We start from the raw sequence: 23669 nt of genomic DNA, 5'->3' as shown, positions 1-23669 counted from the left end.
GCAGTGTGTGCAAGTGGTCAAGAAGGCAAACAGTGTCCTGGCTGGTATCAGTAATAGTGCAGTCAGGAGGAGCAAGGAAAGTGACTGTCCCTCTGCACTCAGCAATGGTGAGGCTGCACCTTGAGTACTGCGTTCAATTTTGGGCTCCTTGCTACAAGAAAGACATTGAGGGCCTGGAGCGTGTCCAGAGAAAGGCAAGGAAGCTGTGAGGGGTGTGGAGCACAGATCTTATGGGGAGTGGCTGAGGAAACTGGGATTATTCAGGCTGGAGAAGAGGAGGCTCAGGGGAGACCTCTTTGCACTCTACAGCCACCTGAAAGGAGGCTGAGGTGAGGTGGCGGTCAGCCTCTTCGCCCATGTAACAGTGATAGGATGAGAGGTAATGGCCTTAAGTTGTACCAGGGGAGGTTTGATTTGGGTATTAGGAAAATTTTCTTCTCAGAATGAGTGGCAAGGTATTGACACAGGCTGCCCAGGGAGATGGTGGAGCTACCATTGCTGGAGGTATCCAAGAACCATGTGGATGTGGCACTGGGGGACATGGTTTGTGGGCATGGGTTTGTGGTCGTACTAGATGATCTTAATGAATCTGTGATTCTATGATTCATAATTATTATTATTATTATTATTTTTCATTTTGAACCAAAGTGGAGGAGTCTTGCCACCCCACAGCACGGCCCTGTGATGGAGTACACTGTGACTGCAGCTGTGTCTGCAGGGGTAAAGGGAAGCACACAGTCTGTCGTGAGCACAGACTGGAGGACTGTGTTTGGATGTCTGTGTTTAGGCCAGGCTGGGTGCTCATACGCTAGGGAAGGTGGTTGGGTGCCTGTGGAGAGCTCACTGTCATGAGGGACAGTCATGGCTGCCTCGGGGACAGCGGGCCTGCACACCCCTCTGGTTGAGGAGGTGGGGGAAACCCTTTGCCACCATCATGGCAACATGGGACGGAGTCCCACTCCCCAGGAGCTGTGCAGGATGTGCTGCCCAGCCCTGCCCGGCTGTGAGGATGCAGCAGAAACTGCTGCATATGAACCTGCTCATATGTAGGCTTCTCTGGTTCGTGATCATCATTTTAACACCGAATACTTTGTTCTGTAGCAAACTTAATTTACAGTTTACAGGGCTGAAGCTGATGTAAAGTAGCTTCCAGTGCCTTCCTCCACGGAGCTCAGTTCTTAGCTTGGCAGAAGGACAGAACCAAAACCGCAGCACAAACTTGTGTGCTTTTCAGTTTTGTGATGTTTTTTCACGACAGATGTGCTCCTTAAAGTACTTAGGTGCTAACTAGTTGCTGAAAGGTATTTTAGCTCTACCACACCTTGCTTCTGCTATCACTGTCCCCAGCTTTTTCTTGCTGCCCTCAGTTATCACGCTTCTTCTGATCCCTACCAGATCCTTTAATCCTTGATGAAGAACCAGGGTTGAAATCCTCTCCCCTCCGCAGTCCGCCCCGGCAGGGGGCAGCAGAGCCGCTTCTGTAGCCCTTAGTGCCCGCCCTCCCGCCGCTTCCCGGGCTGTTGTCATTGAGGGCGGTGGAGCCGCGCCAGCGCTTCCGGCTCCTCCCCATTCCTTCTGCCTCACCCGCGCCTCGTCTCGATGGTAGCGCATGCGCGCTGCCAGGGGCACCTGAGGGCGAAGGGGCTCCGCCATGGCGGCCTCCATCATCTGCAGCCGGGTGTCGGCCGCTCTGAGGGGTAGCGGTTTCCGCGCCGCTCTGGGCACTACCACGGCGAAGGTAGCGGCCGTGAGGCAGCGGGGCGGGGCGGGGCTGGGCTGGGCCGGGGCTGGGCCGGGGCTGGGCCGGGGCTGGGCCGGGGTTAGGGTTGGGATTGGATGTGGAATTGGGGTTGGAGGTGGAATTGGGGTTGGAGCTGGGGTTGGGGTTGGAGCTGGGGTTGGGGCTGGGGCCGCTTTCCGGGAGCTGTGCGGGACGCGCCGCCCGGCCCTGTCCGGTTGTGGGGCCGCAACAGACCCGCGCAAACAAAGGAGGTAACGGGCCTGGTGCGAGCCAGCGCTGTGCCACCTTCTTCTCCTTCCCCATACGGAGAAAGGTCGCTCGAGTTCCCCTCTCGCGTTACACGGAGTCCCTGAGCGCCAAGGGAGCTCCTGCCAGCAGCACCTCGTCCTTGGGGCTGTGCCAGCGAGAGGGCCGCTGTGTGCAGGGGATCCCTCGGAGGTTAAACCTCTGCCTTGAAATGCCGTCCTAAATTGTCTGCGTGCTTTGTTTGCTCGCTTTAAATAAAGTGATTGAAAGTATGTGAAGTCTCCTCTGTGGGAAACTTCCCGGTGCAGATTTCCGTGTATGTTACTTGTGCCAACGCTACTTACCAAACGATTAAACAGCGAGGCCTTTTTTGTTTGAAGCCGGGTTAGTTTTCTAGTCTTTTTGCTTTGAGCTTTCAGCTGTAATTTATATGCGTGGGTTAGCTGAGTTTGGTAGATCTGCTGTTCTGTATGCATGTAAAGTTAAGGTTTTCTTTTTGAAGTCTATAAGTAGATGTTCTTTTTTTTTAAGAAAAGAGATAGTTCACGTGATGCCACTCCTGATGTTTTATGATCAAAATTGTCTTTTCCTAGGACTGCTTTATTGAAAATATCAGAAATTCTCCGTGTCTTCTGCATCAGTTTTGCAGATGAAATTGTCTTGCTCTGTGCTGGAATTTCCTGGGCTCAGTGCTAAGCACATTTTCTTTTACCTAGCCTCTGAAATGTCAAAGTTACCTTTTTACGACCCTCCAACTCAGCATCAGTGTTTGGAACTGCTCATATGTAGGCCTCTCTGGTTCATGTTCATCATTTTAACACTGAATACTTTGTTCTGTAGCAAACTTAATTTACAGTTTATAGGGCTGAAGCTGACGTAAAGTTGCTTCCAGTGGCCTTCCTTCACGGAGCTCAGTTCTTAGCTTGGCAGAAGGACACAACCAAAACCGCAGCACAAACTTGCGTGCTTTTCAGTTTTGTGATGTTTCCATGTTTTTTACATGACAGATGTGCTCCTTAAAGTACTTAGGTGCTAACTAGTTGCTGAAAGGTATTTTAGCTCTACTGAACCTTGCTCCTGCTATCATCGTCTCCGGCTTTTTCTTGCTGTCCTCAGTGACCACCTCCAAACCAATGTGAGTGGCTAGTATGATAGATAATGTACATGAAACATAAAATAAAGCATTCAGATGATTGCATTGATATACTTAACTTGTTCTTGTTTAATATATAGGCTTTTTTTTTTTTTTTTTTTTTTTTTTTTTTAGCTAAACAGCAGCTTTTCATAATACAGTCATGTTCTTTGTTTTTTTCCTCTTTCTTTTCTCCCTTTCAGGTGCTTGGTGGAAGTCCAGGAATACTTAGTAATCATGGGTTTCAGGTGCAACAGCAGCAGCAGAGGAACCTGTCACTACATGAATACTTGAGCATGGAACTGTTGCAGGAGGCTGGCATTTCTGTTCCACATGGACTTGTTGCCAAGACGCCAGATGAAGCTTACAAAATAGCAAAAGAAATAGGTATAATATTAAAGAGAACATATAGTGTGTGGGCACGGGATTGATACAGGTTGTAAATACTTTGCCTGCCTTTTCTGTTAAGACATTCTTTGGAGTTCTGAATGCACCTTCTCTTTATGAGAGCCTTTCCTGTGGAGCATCTTTCTTGCAGACCTGAGTATTTACTTTGGAGCTGACTTTTTCCTAAGAATATTTCATATTATGTCTAAGAACGCTCAGTACATGAGCAAATGGTGAAGTCAGTTAAGTGAGAGTTTTAAAGACTCTCTGGGTTATACACATGGAGAGTGGTTTATGAAGTTAAACCATGAAACTGCAGTGGGAAAATCTAACCTTACTTCCAGTGAAGGCTGTGAACTTGTATTTCTGTCACCATCATTCCCATATCCCAAATGCTAAAGGTGTTTTTCCTGTAACTTGTGAGTTGTGCTTAGAAGGAACGTATTTTGAGAGGATGTGGCAGGTTTAAGTAGCATTGGCTTCAGGTTCATACGAGTGCCTAGGCTTCTTTGAAATGAATAATAGACTCTGCTTTGTGCAAATCATGGATTTCTTCTCGTTCTCTAGCCAGGGTACAGTAGATCTTCTGTAAAGAGCTTCAGTGATGGACAGATGGACCATCAGTGATGGTAGGACTTCTGTAGCTCAAAATCTGCTATAGAGCAGAAGATGCAAAGGAGGCTTTCTTTTATGATGCAGAGGAAGGGTAAAACCCTGTGCCTTTGAAAACAGACTGTTCTGTTAGAATGCAGCCACTTGATACAGGACAGGAGGAATTTGACAGCCTGTAGTTAATGCTGGATTCGTGTCTTGTTGGTAAAAAGGCATCCAATCTCCTCTACCTGATGCTAGAATGATTAGTTGAGCTTTAATTTAGGGTGTGATTTTACCCATTGATTTGCCACTTCACCTACTATATATCTTACTAAAAAAACCTTTGAGGTTTAATGTGGATATAATATAGAAGCCTGTTATAATTTGCATTATCAATACTATTTTCTTTTTCAGTTTAGAGCTTCCTTCCCCAAATGTGTTAAATTTGTCACACAACTTTAACAGAAGACATTGCTTTTTTTTATCATATTCCATTTCTAAATGAAAATGCCTTTCTCTTTTCATCTCCAAATGGATAAATTTGTAGTTACTCCTGAGGTTGTATGTTTTGTTAGATTCATTTCTGGTTCATGTCTTGCCTTTATGTGATCTGAAAGTGTTATTTTTTTCTAGAGCAAATTGTAATGTAGAAAAGAATCGGGCAGCTTCAGATTTGATGTTTCAGAAATGCAGGTGTATTTTGCTTATCTTCTTTGTCTTGATCCCATTCTAGCTCCACCATCATAAAGGAAATATGTTAAAATGCTTCCTTTCCAACTATTCTTTGAATGGTTTAAAATTCAGTCCCATACCTTCAGTGCAGAGTGAGCTTGTAGCACAGTGTAAACTTCAGTAAGCAGAGGGCTATGCCTGGTCTAGTCTGGTCTAGTGTTAAGTGTGGAGGTTGGTGGCCCTGCCTGTGGCAGGGAGGTTGGAGATTCACGATCCTTGAGGTCTCTTCCAACCCTGGCCATTCTGTGGTTCTGTGATATGCCCTATCATGTTGATATCTGCACAGATCCCCTGCTGGTGACAAATAAGACATCCCTTGTGCTTTTTGGTGAACAGTAGGGGGACTCATACCTCAGAGCTCCTTTGTTTTGTTCCTTGTTTAGGGAGGAGACCTGTAGCAGAGCAGGTATGTCTGTGGTTGCTTGCTCATAGTTCTGTCTCATCCACGGAGGCCCACAGGTATGCCTGTTATCTGGCAGATGTGACCCTATGCAGTTTCTTAGGGCTGAGGAAAATGAAGTTGTGAAGTGTATGAGTTGGCATCATATAGAATACAAGAGGTGAAGAATTCAGAGCAGCTCATTGCCATTCATGTACTTCCTTTAAGTTGGTGTGTGTTTGGCACTGTGGCTTTGTTGTTAGAGATGAGGAAAGGAAGACTTCCTAATAGGGGGAAGCTGAAGGAGCTTGGGTTTTTTGGGCTTTCCTCAAGCATTGCCCAGAACTTGTTCTGCACATGGCAGGCTGATCTTGGCTGCAATATTTTGGCTTTCTATTTTATTCTAACCATTTCCCTTTTGTTTTCATTTAGTATTCACTTAAAACCACCCTAGAATTTGGAGAAGAATGAAAAAAAAACCTCACTTTTTTATCCTCCCACTCGTTACTTGTTTTTACTGTGTAAAAGTTGTTGCTGGTAGATAGCAGATTATCTTTTGCTTCCCTTTGTGTGTTAAACCTTTTTCCAAATGTTTGTCTAACCCGTGACAAAGATAGTTGGTAATGCTGCTTGCTCTGTCTTCCTGCTGCTACCCCACGTGCTCCTGATAACCTTTAGTCAGAAACCTGCTCTCTGTGAACTTCACTTTAGCACTGGATTTCTTTCCTTTTGCAGATAGGTCACTCCAGTTACAAATGGGTAACTTTTTATCCTAAAGCACAACAAATACACTTTATCATTAATAGAAATTACCATAATTTAGCTGTATCTAAAGCTAAGTCAGTGTAAGCCAGAACAAAGCCAAAGCTTAACTATACCAAGGATTATCATCACTGCTAGATAATTAGTGTAGCACAGCTGCAGCAAAACTGAGGCATATGAATATTGCAGTTCATCTTAGGACTGAGTTACAAGAGTGCGCTTCTTCCCTGTAACATTCTTTCTAATATTCTTAAAGGTAACTGAGATGAAATTAGATGCTGTGAACAAAGTTAGAGCAATGATGGCAGATCACTCATGGCTTTTTTTGAGGAAAAAAACTCAAAATTTTCTTTACTGTTTTTCAAAACTTTTCTTCTGTGTTGTTTCTTAAAGTGCTTTTTTCAACTCAGATTTCCTTTCTAGCTGGATTCTGCAGTTCTGTTGTTTTGTTTCTGTTTTGTTTGGAGTGTATAAACAGGAGGGAGTGCAACTGTTTATGAGGGTGGATAGTGATAGGACGAGGGGGAATGGTTTTAAACTGAGACAGGGGAGGTTTAGGTTAGATATTAGGAGGAAGTTTTTCACTCAGAGGGTGGTGATGCACTGGAACAGGTTGCCCAAGGAGGCTGTGGATGCCCCATCCCTGGAGGCATTCAAGGCCAGGCTGGATGTGGCTCTGGGCAGCCTGGTCTGCTGGTTGGTGACCCTGCACATAGCAGGGGGTTGAAACTGGATGAGCATTGTGGTCCTTTTCAACCCAGGCCATTCTATGATTCTGTGATTGTTTAGAAAGCTTTTTGTTGTGAAGGTTGGACATTATTAAAACATTGGTTTGCACATAACTTTTACTTATCTTATTTTTTTTGGCTGTGGAGGGTCATTGACATTTACTGTTTACCAAACAGCTTTTCCTTCGGCAGAGCTCTCCATCTCATTTCAAGTGATTTGTTATCACGTACTGAAGCGGGTCATGGAATGACATATTTCTTCAAAGCAATTACTGAGTGATTCAGTCACTGGGAGCAGGTTTGGACCTCCTGTAAATGTCACTGTTTGCATAATTTTCCACTTCTATTTCACTGTCTCCATAAACATCTAATTTGTGCTGCTGAAGGAATGTGTTCTACTCAGAGCTGAGAATACTGATACTCAGTATCTGATAAAGACTTCAAAGACATTTTTTTTTTTTAATATTGGTGTTTTTAGTTATTTGTGAGTTTTGCAGTATAACTATTTATATGCTGTGTGAACACAAGAGGAGGCTTAGATTAGACATAAAGAAGAACTTTTTCCTCTCAGAGTGGTCAGGCACTGGAATGGCTGCCCAGGGAGGTGGTGGAGGCGCCGTCCCTGGCAGTGTTCAGGAGGCGCCTGGATGAGGAGCTGTGAGATTTGGTTTAGTGCTTGTGGTAGCAGAGGTGATGGGAGGATGGTTGGACCAGATGATCTTGTAGGTCCTTTCCAACCTTGTGATTCTGTGATTTGCTTACATTTTGAAAACGTGAGTGTTGTTAAGATACTGGAGAATGTCTTGATGACTGCTTATGAGCTTAGTTTAATCTCAGCCAATGTGTGATTGCATCTAACGCTGTGAGCAGGGCCACTTTAGGAGTTGATATGCATTTGTGTCAATAACACTACTAACAGGCCTAGAGGCTATTCTTTGAAGAGCAGATGCTCGTTTCTTTGGTGTGGTAGCAGATAGCTCAGTGGAATGTGCTGTTTGAAGCATACAGCATTGCTGTTAGTTAAAGCAGCACCTATGAAATTGTTGTGGTAAGTGAAATGTTGATGCTTCCTGACACCTTCCTCTGTTAACAGTTTTTGTATGTGAGAGGGAGTGACATATTCTATGCCCATGGAGAAGCTTACTTTTCTTTCATGGAAAGTGTACATTTCCTTTTGTGAGGATTTGAGACAGATCTTGAAGCAGCTTTGGTGGTGTTGCTTCTGGTGGTGTAGGATTTTAATGACAGAAATTCAAATCTTAGTTAAATAAAGTAAGCTGTACAGAACAGGAGGTGTTGAGAAATGAAGTGCGTAACATTCCTCTTCCCTACTGCTGAGTTACTGGAAGGGAATTGAAACAGTGGAATCTTTCCTCTTGCTACTATTGTTAGCTGTGAATCCTTACCAGTGCAGTTTATAAGCAGAGATCTTTGTTGATACGTTTTCAGCAGAATGATGGAAGTGATTGGCATATCTTCATTCCTAATGGCAGGTCCCTGATGAGTACATGCTTTTTTTCCAGAGCTTTAAGTTCTTTTCAGTATTCTTATTTTTACAGAACCAATAGAATGGCCTGGGTTGAAAAGGACCACAATGATCATCTGGTTTCACACCCCTGCTGTGTGCAGGGGCGCCATCCACCAGACCAGGCTGCCCAGAGCCACATCCAGCCTGGCCTTGATTTTGCTGCCAGTTGCTTAAACCTGCAGCTTGTATCTGTTTTTTAAAAAGTAACATGTAAACGTGGATAGGTTTATAAAGAAAAGCTTTGATTTGTAAGTATGTGTTTTGTACAAAAATCCTCCAAGTCTTCAAATCCAGCTGCCATGGAGGTCAGGTTCAGATGGATTGCTAAGCAGTTTTTTCAATGAGGATCCTACTTGCCTGGCCAGAGTCTCTCAAGAACCAGCAGTCCAGAAACCAAATGTTTTCTTAACTTTTTTTTTTTGGCAAGCACTACTTCTTGACATCCAAGGCTTGCATTTTGCTTCAGCCTCTGCTTTCTCTTATAGTGTTTCACCTCTTTGAAATTCCCATATCAAAGCATGTTGTTGATAATAATTCAGTCATTCAAATGACTTGTCTAACCTGCCTGTTCAGATTGTGACTGCCGTATTTTAATCGCTTAGGTTCAGCTACTGCCAAAACCTTGCAAGTTGATGAAAAACTTGAGGCAGGTGAATAATGTCAGGATGTGTTTTGTGTAGAAAGTCGTGTTGTGTAAGAGGTGTGAAACATGTTGTTCACTCTCCTGCCTGGCATGAAGATTGCTGGCACATAATTATTTTGATAATTAGACTTCTGCTTGCAGAGATTCTTCTAATCTGAATGTTTCTAAGGCTGAGAAAATGTGATTTTGAAATTCTATCCTGAGTAGCTGTGCTTGTTAGCAAAGTACAGTGTGCTTTGAAGGGGCTCTCTGCATTTGTTAAGGTTGGCACTGTTACTCTGTGAAAAATACATTATTTATTACAAGTCTGTATTTTCCTTACTTCCAGTAAATACAACAGTGTTATTCTACACTTCGAATTTTCATGTCTGTGCAAGAAGAAAAGATTGATTTGCGTTCTAACTGGGAGAGATTTGTCCTAGAGCTAAATGCTTTTAAATAGAGTGTAACTGTGGCAAAGGACCCGAGGAAATGGCCACAAGTTGTGCCAGAGGAGGTTTAGATTAGACATGAGGAAAGACTTTTTCTCTCAAAGTGGTCAGGCACTGGAATGGCTGCCCAGGGAGGTGGTGGAGGCGCCGTCCCTGGCAGTGTTCAAGAGGCGCCTGGATGAGGAGCTGTGAGATTTGGTTTAGTGCTTGTGGTAGCAGAGGTGATGGGAGGATGGTTGGACCAGATGATCTTGTAGGTCCTTTCCAACTTTGTGATTCTGTGATTCTATTCTATGAAAGATTTGAGTCTTTGTCTACCACAGTTTGCAGCTGAATGGCATTTGAGATCTTGATTGCCACTTATTAACCTATTATTGCCTCTTATTTCCACTTTTGTTAGAACAGATCACGCTTGTGTGGTTATCATGAAGACGTTCACAATAGGTGGAAAGCAGCACTGCCACTGTAGTGAATATTAGGCCTAAAGAAGTGACAACAAAAGTGATTTGACGTAATTCAGAACGGAAACATGTGCAACAGAATACTTTAATTAAGGTTGTCTGCCCTAATCATCAAACTTCCTAGTTGCACAGAACATTTGAGAGGTGACAGAACACCAAGCCTTATTTCCCCTTAATAAACTTAGGATAAAATTGTGTTGCCCCTTGATCATCGGTGTGTGAGTATGGTGAGAAAAGGACTTTTCTCCCAGTCTGAAAGTTTAGGTTGTGGAATCAGAAAAGATTCCTTTGGGTTGATAAGTGTCAGTATTGCTTGAAATAAAGAACAGGGCATTTCCTGATTGCACCACTGTTTTTTGCTATCTAGTTAATAAACCATTGTTGAATATGAAACCTGTGTTAGTACTGTGTTGATTTTGTCACCCTGAATAGATGCTAACTCAGTGTTACACTGATTGCAGGTCCTTGTTCTTAGTGGTTCCTACCATTTGAGTGTGATTGCTGAGTTCTGTGCGTTTCAACCTTAGCTTGCTTGCCTCTTTAACTGCTTCCCTGAGACTTTAGCTGCACTCAGCTGCCTGAAGATGGTATATGGACACCTGCTCCAAGGCAGAGCTGCTATTTGTCACTGAAACAAAAGCCTAGCAGTATTTCAGAGCAACGTAAGGAAAACACAGGACAGCAAAACTGTTCATATTAGTAGAAAATGGTGTTAGCTGCTGTTTTCCAAATGTTTTGTTGAGTTACTGGGAGAGAACTGCAGTTCTCTGTTGTGTGGCATATGAGGTAGTGCTGCAGCTGTAACACTGCAGATGATATGTGTGACACAACATCTCCCTTCTTTGGAGTTCAAGGACAACTTTAAATGGGTGCTGTAGGAAAGAACTGTTCATAGAGTCAAGTTAAAGCTTTCTCAGGACATGGTTATCTTTACTTTTGCTTCAGGTACATCTATGAAACTTAATTGCTTGAAAACATAGCTGGTCAAATAACTCTTGAAGTTTTGTGTGCAATCAAGCAGCTAGTTTATTTGCAGTGGTGTAGGGAAAAAAATGTAAATAATTAATAGCCTGTTTGTGGAATGCTACAAATTGTTGCATTCTATTCATAAGGGACAGTTCAATGATAGTTTTGTTTAAGGTTGTTTCTCACAGGCTTTTTTTCAGATGCCTTTATGCATTGCCAAAGTGTAACCACTGATACTACCCAAACTCTTAAGAAATACCCCGTGGGAACAGGCCTGTGGTATGGATAGCCAAAATCTGAAAGTCCCAAAAGAACATGCTGTTTTGGTAGACTGTGAACCTGGCTATTTTCTTCAGTCTGTACCCTTTGTTTCCCCCCTGCATCCATAGTAGTCTTCCCCAAAATGTTAAAGGGAGCATCTCTGCCTGGCTTCTTTTGTATCTCCTATTCTGCTTTCATGTTCATTGGCATGCTTCTGTATCTTCTGTGTAAGGAAAAATCACCTGCACTCTTCTTGTAAAGCAACTTGCCTTGGTGGGTGGCATTTGTTTTCAGCTCACAAAGACTGTGAAACAGAAAGCACTGATGCTACAAGTATATGGTAATATGGTAATTATGGTAATGACTTTCCAGGAAACTTCTCTGTGGAAGTAGCTTTTACCTTCTGGACTTGGTGTAAGATGTGAAAAACAGGGTTTAGGAGGATCTTCTTTTCTCAGCTTCTTCGTGGACTGTGGTCTTTAAGTCTCTGTCTTGATTATTGAGCATGTTTGATCTCAATCTTTGTCAGTTACAAAACTTCAGTGGGAACCTCAGAACAGTCAATTAAATAGCGCTGTGAAATCTTGAATATTTGAGTCACTTGAAATGCTTGAAAAGTATCCCCTATGAGCAGGGAGCTCAGCGTCTTTGAATCACTACACAGTTTTATATTGACACTCAAATATCACACTTCTGCACATTTGTGTAAGCACTAGGTAAATGATGTTCAAATGGCTGGAACTTTATTATCAAGTTGGCATGTTGGAGCATGTGGCTCTCATATATCCATGAAGCTACTACTTAAGATTTTACCATGCATGATGCTTACTGTTTCCTAAAGCAAGCTAGCTTTGTGCTTGAAGTATTTCCATTAAAAAATGGTCTCAGGAATAAAAAAGGCCAAGGTCTTATTTTATGTGGCCTCTGTAACGCCCATTAACCTGTTTGATTGCTAGTACTCAGTAGCCATGAAAATGGTTATCTTCAGGACCAGAATTAAATCTTAGATTTAAATAGAGCATAGTAAATAAGCATATGTTTGCATGTTTGTGTTGTTCAAGCCTCTCATGCCAAAGAGCTCCGTATCAGCTGTACATTCAGAGGTCTGTTGCTAGGTACACAGTCAAGACTGTTATTTTTCTTATGCTTTTACTTGGCTTCTTTTTCACATCCAAGTGGACAATGCATTTGTTCTTTGCCCACTAAGAGCAGAGTGGCTCAGCCAGCTGTGGCATGAAAGGAGATGGGATGTGCCACATACATTGCATCCTGCAATCCAGCTGTTTTCAGCACTTAGTCAGTGGAATTGAAGTTGAGTAATATCTCAGAGGGGTTTTCTTTTTCTTCCTTTATCACCTTAAATAACACAGTGAATTCCTTCTCCTTCAATGATGCTTCACAATATCCCAGTTGATAGTGAATTTATTCTCAGATTTCACTTCTTTAAACTTGTATGCACAGCCTGCTCTACCTTCAAGAGTGTTTTAAAATGGCTTAGGGCAACTAAAAGACTGACTTTGCCTGACCTGGTAAAAATAATGGGTTTGCTTAGGCCTTTGATTTCTGCAAAGCACCCAAGCTTTCAGTGCTGTGCGTAAAGGAAACCATACCACACCTGCAAGTTAATTTGGGTAAGTGCCATAGTTGCATATAATTGCTGAGAAGATAGTTATAGACATAGGGGATTTATACTTCATTCAGGTGAATCTTGGATTGCAATACCTCAGATATTCAGTGCCATTTTACTAATAGACTGGGAGGTAGTGAACATTTATTACTGAGATCTCGATCAGTTATGATTCAAATGTGTATAAAAAAAGTAAAATACTTAATGTAGAAAGATTTTTTTTCTAATATTGACTCACCAGGGTTTGTGAATTGTGGTACAGTCTTTGATTCAAGTTCGTCTTTTAAATATGGGGGGGAGGTTAAAATGAAAACAACCTCTATTGTTATACCTGGGGCAATTCGTTTTTGGTAGTCATGCATGATAAATTTTGTTTTCTTTCATTACAGGTACAAAGGATCTTGTGGTAAAAGCACAGGTTTTAGCTGGTGGTAGAGGAAAAGGAACATTTGAAGGTGGCCTCAAAGGAGGAGTGAAAATAGTTTTTTCGTAAGTTCTTTCTGTTATCCAACCAAATAGAAAAACTTCACTTTCTTATTATGAATTGAACCTCCTGCCAAGTTTAAAATCAGTGTTTTAATTATTAACATTAAAATAACAAGTAGGTAAGAATTTTTTTATACTGCTTTTGTTTTTCCAGCAGTTTCTCTGTCACATTCTGAGCTTCTTTTATTCTAGTCCAGAAGAAGCAAAAGATATCTCCTCCCAAATGATTGGAAAGAAGTTGTTTACCAAGCAGACAGGAGAAAAGGGCAGGATATGCAATCAAGTATTTATCTGTGAGCGCAGATATCCCAGGAGAGAGTACTATTTTGCAATAACAATGGAAAGGTCATTTCAAGTGAGTAACATTAGAAATAGAGGTCAACTAATTTACTTGTTATAGTTGAACTAATAAAAAAAAAAATGGTGTTCACTGTATTGGTTGCTTGCATTTGAAATTCAGAAATATAAACAAGTGAAATGTAATTTCCTAGTATCTCTAACTGTGTGATTGCCATGGTGTTTTAAATGCTTTAAAATGTTATGCTAGAATTTAAGATGTAGAAAAAGAGTAATGGTAGCCTCAGCTGAAGCTCAAATTCATGGTGCTGAAGGGGAGGTGGGTAGAATGAGGGGGTTATTTTCATTTATTTTCGTTTTGCTTTTGAAGTGTGCACTTGTCTACCAGATGCTTGTACTAGAGTTCAGTTTAAAAATACAGCTTTGCATGTGCATGCATGTGTACACACTATTTATGAGAAGTAAAAGCCTTTTGGATGAGGCTATGGTTCTAGATAAATCAATAGCCTGTGTGCAGTGTGGAGTTTCCTTGGGATGTACAGGTTTGTTCCCTCAATTTTGGGAGTAGTGGTAGCTTTCTTATACCAGCACTGTTCAGTAAGTGGTAGGAAGCTTAGGACTTCATGGCTGTCAGGAAGATGAAAACTGTAGTCTCTCTTATATTCTGTATTTATGGCTATGTAGCCTTTTAGGCTACAATACAAACTTGGTAACTGAAATGTGTCAATGCAGTCTGACAGATGAATTTCCGTGAGTGCCATTAGGTAGGACAGAACATGAATTGCTAGATAACAAAGCCAAGGTAAAGCAGATCTTGTAAATTTTCCTTCTGAAGCTTTGCAAGCTGAATTTAGTCGATACAAATGCTTGAGAGTTTGTAGAAGGGCAGCTCTTGGTCATTGAAGAGTGTCTCTAGCATGAGCATGAAATAATTTTCTGTGGAGGAAACTAATCTTTTTTAATGGAACATTAAAAGTTCAATATTGTACTTACACCTGTGTCTTCCTCTGTTTCTAATAAGAAAATATCATTTGGATTTTAGTGCAGTTAAGTAATTTGGGCACCTGTGTTCTGTTGTACTGTACAAAAGCTTGGAAGAGCCAAACATTACAGTATGCATCTCAGAATTACCACAAGGTGGCATGAAAATACTGCAAATGGCCAGTTTGTAATCTTAACATCTTGTTCTTGCTCTTACTTTAAGAAAAAATCTGACTGCCTTCTATTGAGCCATAATTTTTGCTTTTTTTGGTAGGGATGTACTTTGTTTCTACTGTTGGCTTTTTAAGTCTTGTTTTTGGATGTGCTTCTAATTTCTGTAATGAGTCTAGGGTGCTGATGATTAGGAAGAACCTTTCCAAAGAAGAAATTGTAGAAGTTGAATAGCATGCAGCTGGTATTTCTGATACTGTTGCAAACCTCCTCCTTTAGGAGGTGAGGAAAAAAGCTTATAAAATAATGAGTTGAAAGTAGAATGTGATGTCTTGGGTTTTACTTGCCGGTGGAGGCAAGACTCTTGCATATTAAAACCATTTATTTTAGTCAGTTCTGTGGAATGATGCTTTATTTTTGTAAAGTATTTTTAACTTCCTGACTGTTCAGGATATAAATACCCAGAAATGTTCATTGTGTTGAACCTTACTATTTGATGTAGGATAATTAATCACCTACATGCTTCCATTTGGAAAGATGGTGATGAGAAGGGAATAGCGTGGTTATTAAGCATGCTCTTGGAATCAGCATCTTGCTTTCTGTATTCAACTGTCAGCAGCTATAAGCTTTAATGTTTAAGTAATGCTGCCCTGGTACACCAGATGTCATAATTAATGCACAGGTGGTGATAAGGGAAGGTACTGGGGATAAAAACGAGTGTGTGTCTTTAAACAGAAGGACTATTCCCACAGAGAGAGATTGTAGGTATATTGGTAGTGAATCCTTGATGTTTTCCTCGAGATTTAGATAGCAGAGGAGAGAAAAAAAAAAAAAATCAACAATGGCCAAACAGAAAAGTTTCTAGAAAATGTTATCTATTATGTTTTATTTTTTATATATATATATGTTTTAATTTCTTTTATTATTGAATCATTGGGAGCTATTTTGTCAGAAAACCTTGACTGACTTTCAGCAATAGCTGTCGTTACTGAGCTTTGTGATCCTATTGGACAGGCAAAGTTTGGAGTAATTTATCACTGGATCCTGCAGACCTAAATTTGTCCTTGGAGCTGGAGCATGGTGGAATTAATAAATGAGTCCCTGGCATTGGGTGTGTGTTTGTGTAGGTGTGAGTGGAGAAGGGGGAGATGCTCCTTTTCTAATGATGCAGCCTAGAAGATAAAATGCATGTAATTACCGAGTTGGATCTTTCTGTCAAAATTTAATGTATCTGTTAATTGATCTGTTGTATACAGAATTTTTTTTCTTGTGAAAAGAAATTGGGCTCAAGGTACACTTTGCAATTTTGGAAGTATTATTAAAAGTGTTTATATAGATATATTGAGTAAAAAAAAAAAAGTAACATTCTTTTCAATAAAAGCATATTGGTAAAATGCTGAAATACAGAGGTGTCCAACTCTGAGCAGGGCTTTACTGTTGGAAAGTGTCTTATGGAAAAAACTACATTTCAGTTGTGGGGTATAAAACTACTTACACTTCTGCTCTTTTTTCTTTTTTGTTCCAGGGTCCTGTGCTGATAGGCAGTTCCCATGGAGGTGTTAATATTGAAGATGTTGCTGCAGAGAATCCTGATGCGATAATTAAGGAACCCATTGATATAGTAGAAGGCATAAAAAAGGAGCAAGCTGTTAGGGTAATGGTTAATGTGGAAAAGTGCAATTAGCAAGGATGGGTAGTGTTGTTTCTAAAGTTGATGAAGTGTGTGTGTGTGTTCAGCCTGCTGAGTTGTCTTAAAGCATTTTGACATTTTGAAACAGATTCGAGTGAGTGATTTAAGTATTTTCAGCTTGATAATCAATGTAAATCCAGCTATGCATGGTAGTGCTTTATATAGCTGTGTAAAGACAATGATAACTTATTACTAGCTCTCTTTTTGGATAAGTGCAGTGTTTTATATCAAAAATGGTATTTTAAAACCCAGGAGTTATCCTTCTCTTGGAAGACAGGAGAGAGTCTGAATCTACAACTCAGTACTGAAATAATATTTAAACTTGGAGATTCCTAACTTGTAAATGTCAATCAATACATGAACATCAGTTAACTGATAACCAGTCTTCTACTTTCAGCTAGCCCAGAAAATGGGATTTCCTCCTAATCTTGTTGATGAAGCAGCTGAGAACATGATCAAATTATATACTCTCTTTCTGAAATATGATGCTACCATGGTAGAAATAAATCCTATGGTTGAAGATGCATCAGGAGTTGGTAATGTTTCTATTATTCATATGCGTTTTGTAACAGCTTTCATAATTCTATGTTAATTTACAATGAGTTTCAGCTAAAACTTCAGTGGTATGCAGCAAGGAGGACTTGACATTAGCATGTTGTGTTGGAAAAACAGATTTAATAAAGCATATAATTGGTTGTCTTTGTTAGTAAGCTGGAGAGAATCTTGTATATACATGCAGTGTTAAGTGGGTCATTTCAGCAAAATGTTGGACCACGTGGGCTGGCTGCCAAGCTTGATGCAACAGATGCTAACATGCACACGTAGCAGTTGAAGTATTGTTCTAGTAGTAATGGCACTAAATGACTTATTTTATAAACTGTGATTTCCTTTCAGTGATGTGTATGGATGCAAAGATAAATTTTGACAGTAATTCAGCCTATCGGCAGAAGAAAATCTTTGATATGCGAGACTGGACACAGGAAGATGAAAGAGACAGGGATGCTGCAAAAGCAGATCTCAACTACATAGGATTGGATGGAAATATAGGCTGTTTAGGTATGCTCTACTTTGCGAGTTTTAAATGACTTAGTGAGTTTATAAACTGCATTCCTAAATGTTGTATTTATTCTCTTGTAGTCAATGGTGCTGGTTTAGCTATGGCCACAATGGATATTATTAAACTTCATGGTGGAACTCCAGCAAACTTCCTTGATGTTGGAGGTGGTGCTACAGTGCAGCAAGTGACAGAAGCCTTTAAGCTTATTACCTCTGATAAAAAGGTAGGGACTTGGCATATCAAGGTCCTACAAAGGGCACAACACAAGCTGTACTTTGAATTGCAATGCTTAGTGCACGTTCTCCAGAAAACATGTTTTTGTAAGTGAAAAATTAGAAAGGGAAGAAAATGGAGACGTTAGCTAAATCTTGGTACAAATGGAGAAGTCCTGAACACCTGCTCGAGTTTTTTCTTATTTTAAAATGAATTCTTTGGCTGTGTACTGAGTAGGTGGTATTGTGTCCTCAGTTGAAATTATAGCTGTGAGTCTGTTCAGACATCCTATGAGTGTAAAATTGTCCACACTGGCTTTTTAAACAGAAACCACTTGTGATAAATTTCCTTTTTGTGTGTGTGTTCTTGTGCTAGTTTTGCAGCTGCTAGAGTTGTAGAGATGAATATTCTCTGTGCTGTGCACAAACAAATTTGTCTCAGGTACTCATTTTCTATAACGTAAATAAATAACTTTGTGATGGACATGGAATGGCTTTATCCTATCCAGAGTATATCAGTAATGTTTGAACATTATTAAGATAATAAATTGGTTGGAACCAGAGAGATAACTGTACTGTCTTAGGTAACATGAAGACTGACTTGGTGGTCCACGTAGGGATGATTATCCCAGTAACCAAAACAGTTGGGTGTTCCTTGCAGGATCTGGTAATGGATACTACATTTAGATCACAATTTAATATACCACTTGAACCTCTTTGGAAAGGGTTAGAAAGAAATAGAGATTTGTGTTAGAGGTGTTTAGTTTCTTTCTAGTTGGAAAGACTTTTGTCTTTCACAAATTTTGAAGGAGAAAAGATGAAGGAACAAGGAAGAAGTTGTGGGAAGCGTTGGTATAGAACAAGTTCTCACAATGGCAGTTCACTGCAGATGCATAGACAAAGGCTGTCCAAATGCACCTATTTTTCCCTTTCTGCTTTCTTTCAACTGTTTATGGATTGATAAAAATAAAAAAAAATGAAGTAGCTGAGATTCCTGGTGCTAAAAAGTCAAACAGCAATACAGCCCACTGGGTGGCATGGACTGCAGTCTGTTTGGGTCCACTTCAGGGGTGGTTTGGAACAGCTTTCTGGGGTTCTAGTCTAGGTTGCTTTTACACATTAGTAGCAGAAGTGAAAACAATATCATGCAAATAAGCTAGTCTGACTGCAAGATAATGAGCACCAGCCTACTGTTTAGTACTAGCTGCATATTAAAATTATCTTGTTAAGTTTATGCTGTCTTCCTCCAAGGCTGTTATGTGTCCTTTGTCTTTCACCACTGACTGCAGTCTTCCCAGCCTTCCTTTCTGCTAGTTAAGCAGGAAGAGTCTTTCCCCTAACCTCAGGCTTAGTCCTCCTGAATTAAATATCCATCAGATATCTCTAAACATGCTAGCTTTTAAGTAAACTGCGTAAACAGTGTTGTAAGCTCTGTACATTTCACATGCTTTTCAGAGTGACTTCTTCAGTAATGCTGAGTTATTAATGTGGGAAATACCCTTGCTGGTAATGTTAGAAATGGAAAGATAAACTGTTGACAAATTAAGTAGTAAAATTACTTTAATTACTGGTGTTTCATCTGCTTGATTTGCTGAAAGACAAGCAGCCTTCTTTTTTTAATCATTCTCTGAAGTAATCATAGAATAAAATCATAGGATCATTAAGGCTGGAAAAGACCCCTAAGATCATCTAGTCCACATATCCACCTACAACCAATATTGCCCACTAAACCATGTCCCTAAGGTACCACATGTGGTTCTTGAACGCCTCCAGTGATGGTGGCTCCATTACTTCCCTGGGCAGCCTGTTCCTATGCCTCACCAATCTGAGAAGAAATTTTTGCTAGTATCCAACCTGAACCAGCCTGGCAAAACTTGAGGCCATTCCCATAATGTACTGTGATGGATTTGTGCAGAAAATGTTTGTCTTTACTCAGGTACTTTCACAAAATATGGACAACATGAAAATATCCTGAGTCAGACATTTTTGAAATGAAGAACTGTATTTCCTGAAGTGAAGTGTGTCACTTTATGGAACTGTATTTTGTGTTCCAGAGAACTTTCAGAGCAACAAAATGTTCTCTTTCTTGAGCTGAGTCCCTTACTACATTTAGAGAGCTTGAATTTTCCTTTGAATTGCTGTTGAAATGCTGTGAGTGGTGCTTTTAGCTGATGTGTCTCTGTCCATTTTTAATGTAAATATTGTTCTTGATTTTTGTAGGTACTGGCTATTCTGGTAAATATTTTTGGAGGCATTATGCGATGTGATGTAATAGCACAAGGCATTGTTATGGCAGTAAAGGATTTGGACCTAAAAATACCTATTGTGGTACGATTGCAAGGTGAGTGTATGTGATAAATATCTTTCTGTCTATATTGACAGATGTTCTTGACCTCAGATACTACCTAGCAAGTTTTCTGTAAGCTGTATAGCTGTTAGGCTATGAGAGAACAGGGACAATACAGAATTTAGATGATGAGGATTGGGAAGTTAATAAAAAGAGATTTACTGCTTTTATAACTACTAAAGTAGTTGTCTTCTGCATTTATCCGCATACACTGGAAATGGTAGTCCAGTATTCTGTAAGAGTTGCATTTTATCTTTTCTTAAGGTACACGAGTTGATGATGCCAAAGCTTTAATAACTGCTAGCAGCCTCAAAATTCTTGCCTGTGACGACTTGGATGAAGCTGCTAAAATGGTAAGAGAGCTCACAGCGAGCCTTATTTTCAGAACACAGGATCTGTTTCAGAATATTGGAAAGCTGAAAATCCTTTCAGTCAGCTAGAGGTAGGTAGCCTAGGGTAATCAGTGCAAGTTATTACCAGGTTTGCAAGCAGATGCTTTGCAGGTTAGTTCTCCTTTCAGAATATTCCCTTACTGTGCTGTTGGGAGCCATTATGTCCCCAGAGTTTCTGAAGGTTGGGAGAGACCTTTGAGATCATTTAGTCCATCCGTCCACCTACAGGCAATATTGCCCACTCAACCATGTCCCTAAGTACTACGCCTGTTTCTTGAACACCTCCAGGGATGGTGGCTCCATTACTTCCCTAGGCAGCCTGTTTCCATGGTCAACACTCTGAGAAGTGGTGAATAACCTTCAGTTATTTTTTCTGAACAGCAGTTTTAAAATGAAAAAGTTGGGGGGAACAAAAAAACAAACAACGCACAGCTAAGTGGATGTATCTGTCATCCTTCTTGTTAGGGAAATGGCTGGGAGATTAGTTTTAAGTCAAGTAACTGAGAAATGTAACACTTCTTTTGACATAGCATTATATTTGTGCGTGTGATTAAAATCAAACATAGTTGATCACCTTGATTCTGCAGTAAGATAATTAGGTATTCAGGCAGATTGGTTATGATTTTGATTCCCTGAAGTTGAAGTTCTAGAATTAGCTCAGGATTGCTTAACTTGTTAAGCCTGATGATACAGTCCTTGCTTTTAAGAAGTAATACTAAGTTTTGCAAGATTAGTAAGCTTTATTTGGTCATTGTAAATATTCCCTAGGAATGCATATGGATTGGATCTATATAATGTGTCTTAAAACTGATGATGTTTTGCTGGTTCAGTCATGTTGCCATGCAAATAGGATTAATTTTCTAACCTAAAAATATCTGTATCTGGAGAAGCATTATTGGAAAGGATTCAATTTGTTTGTGTATGTTGCCAATAGGTGATTCTTTGAACTGGTTTATGTATGATGATGCAATGAGATTGATAAACAAATGGATGAGGATAGATCAGTGTAGTGAGCTGAGCATTCAAAGCAGTGATTGTAGTCAGTGATTTAAAAGGGTGTATTTATACATGTTTTTTTCCCACCTAAATGTTCACTAAATGATTCTGGTCAACTAGGATTTTAGGTGAATTTGAAGTTATGTAATTATTACATAGAAATTATTCTACAAACATGTAGCAGTAGTGGAAGTGAAGAATTTTAATGTGCAAAAAAGGAGGACGTATTCCTAAGCAGGAATTAATTCATGAAGGTTATGCAAGAGAAGTTGGGTCTCCAAAAGGTATCAAAACATGGTCCAGAAATGCCTGTGACAAAAATTTATAGAAGGAGAACTCCTGAAATTACTTAAAAAAAAAAAAATAAAAATTAAGATAGGATTGTTTGAAATTAAGTCTTTGTTTTCTTTTACAGGTGGTGAAACTCTCTGAAATAGTGACCTTAGCAAAACAAGCTCAGGTGGATGTTAAATTTCAGTTGCCAATTTGATCTGAGAAATGTCATGCCAGTGTCTCATATGTTTCTCTGAAATACTGTGTTCTGTGGGATGTTTTTTTTTTTTGTGCGGAGGATTTGATTATTTGGCAGGCACGCAGGCTGAAGTACCTGGTCTTTAATGTTAACATTCAGAATGGTTGGACTTCTTGTAAAAGTGTGTATTGCTAATATTTAGTCCTTAGCTGTTCTCAAACCTCCAGCTTTTTTTGCTGCAGAATGTTACTTGCAATATACTTCTGCGTTGTCCAAAGTAAAGCTTCTGGTTGAACAATTATTCTGAGTAAATTCTAAAGTTACTTTACTTGTAAATTTGTATTAGCCTTGGTTAAATATAAATATGACTAGATTATCTAGTTGGCCCTGTGGAGAATTGTATTGCAACGGTATTTTATATTGGAGACAGTTGTACTTAGCAGTATAGTGGACTTGAACAAACAGATCATTATTTATGAACAGGTGCATTTGAACTTGATCAGGAACATTTTTAGAAGTGCTTCACTGAAGTGGCTGGTTACTCTTCTGGACAACGTGTTTAATCACTACAACATATACTGTAGCACTTAGATTTTCACAATTTTGGGTCTTCACGAGAAAGCATAATGTAGTTTTGTATATGAATAAGCATTTACCAGACTTCAAAGAGATGAAATATATAGAGGATTAAAGCGTCTATTGTACATTGCTGATGAAATTGTACATGAATAAAATGTCTCCCAAAACAACTTCTGTCTTTTTCTTTGTATGTCGCCATTTTGATCAATTGCATAAACACAAAGATTAAGTTGGGATTTAAAGGTAGCAAGATAAAAGCTTTTTAGAAGTAAATTAATAATGATACATATGCTCTTTTTTTTTCCCCTTGAATTAATAAGCTAGTTTTTATCATCTTCAAGTGCTGTTGATTTTGGCGTTATATACAACTTGGAACTTGTCTGATGCATACATTCCCCTTGTAGTAATTTAACATCAAGTTTGGAAACTTATTTTTTGTTTGTATTTTGTGAATTTTCATTTTTTTTAAATGCAGTTTTCTTGGTTAACAACAGCATGGTTTTATCAGGAAATAATAATGAATTTGTCTACTGTGGGATTTCAGAATGGGAAATCCTTTGTGAGATGGAGAAGGTCTTTTAACCAGCAGTGGTTTTGAACTGAAGAGGGTAGATTTGTTTTAATTGAGGTGATGACAGTGGTGAGGCTCTGAAACAAGTTACAGAGCAAATCTGTGAGTGCCTCATCATTGGAAGTGTTCAAAGTTGGGTTGGGTGGGATTCTGGGCGGTCAGATCCAATGGGAGGAGTCCCTGTCCAAGGCAGGAGGATTGGAACCAGGTGATCTCTGAAGTTCTCTCCAACTCAAACCAATATATGATTCATTCTAAGATAAACATGAACAAAAGACTTAAAATGTATGTATGGAATGTGGGGAAATTTACAGCCACTGCTACACAGTTTTGAGGCAGGTAGGGTGATAGGAAACTGTAAACAAGCATGGTATATTTCAGTAGCTTTTTGACAATACTAAAGAAAATTAGCAGAAGCTAAGTTCACCTGGAATTTAAACTGGGTTATTTGCAGTCCTAGCTGGTCTCTCACAACACATAACTTGTGTGCTGTTAATCCAGTGTGCTAAATTGGGCCTGTATGCTTGGCATTTCTTTTATTCAATGGTCTTGAATGGGTTTGCAGAGATAACCAGTCTGAATAGACTTGTTAAGCGTTGAATGATATGGAGAATATAATTCATTTCAAATGTGTAGGTTTGCTTCTAGCCTTATGCTTTTAAAATGTATGTAGAATGATAATCTTACAGGCTAATAAGGAGATGGACTTCTTTTTTAAAAATGTAATTATAGTCTACCTTTACCATAAGAGGAAAGAACAGTGGAACAAAAGTGACTTGATGTTGCTAAAAATAAGAAAT

At 39.8% G+C, this 23669-nt stretch overlaps 1 protein-coding gene across 1 annotated transcript; it reads left to right on the top strand.

Annotated features, from left to right (window-relative positions):
- Positions 1 to 1611: 1611 nt before the first annotated feature.
- On the top strand, positions 1612 to 22468 carry SUCLA2 (succinate-CoA ligase ADP-forming subunit beta). The gene is made up of 11 exons (XM_042839041.1): positions 1612 to 1738; positions 3323 to 3506; positions 13008 to 13107; positions 13297 to 13459; positions 16079 to 16207; positions 16641 to 16779; positions 17138 to 17299; positions 17381 to 17523; positions 19733 to 19853; positions 20124 to 20212; positions 21663 to 22468. Exons 1-11 carry the CDS (start codon positions 1652 to 1654, stop codon positions 21735 to 21737), a joined length of 1392 nt encoding a protein of 463 aa, XP_042694975.1. The 5' UTR covers positions 1612 to 1651; the 3' UTR covers positions 21738 to 22468.
- The last annotated feature ends 1201 nt before the right edge of the window (positions 22469 to 23669 follow it).

The sequence above is a fragment of the Centrocercus urophasianus genome, unplaced genomic scaffold (assembly GCF_019232065.1).
Source record: "Centrocercus urophasianus isolate 14NV4802_14NV808 unplaced genomic scaffold, USGS_Curo_1.0 seq_9, whole genome shotgun sequence".
Taxonomy (NCBI): Eukaryota; Metazoa; Chordata; class Aves; order Galliformes; family Phasianidae; genus Centrocercus; species Centrocercus urophasianus.
The sequence above is the reverse complement of the archived record's forward strand: the minus strand, read 5'-3'. Positions and strand labels throughout refer to the sequence as shown.

Coding starts and splice junctions, on each gene's coding strand:
- SUCLA2 (XM_042839041.1), top strand. CDS start 1,652: ATGGCGGCCTCCATCATCTGCAGCCGGGTGTCGGCCGCTCTGAGGGGT. Junction 13,108..13,296: donor GGAGTGAAAATAGTTTTTTC/GTAAGTTCTTTC, acceptor CTTTTATTCTAG/TCCAGAAGAAGCAAAAGATA. Junction 19,854..20,123: donor TATTGTGGTACGATTGCAAG/GTGAGTGTATGT, acceptor TCTTTTCTTAAG/GTACACGAGTTGATGATGCC.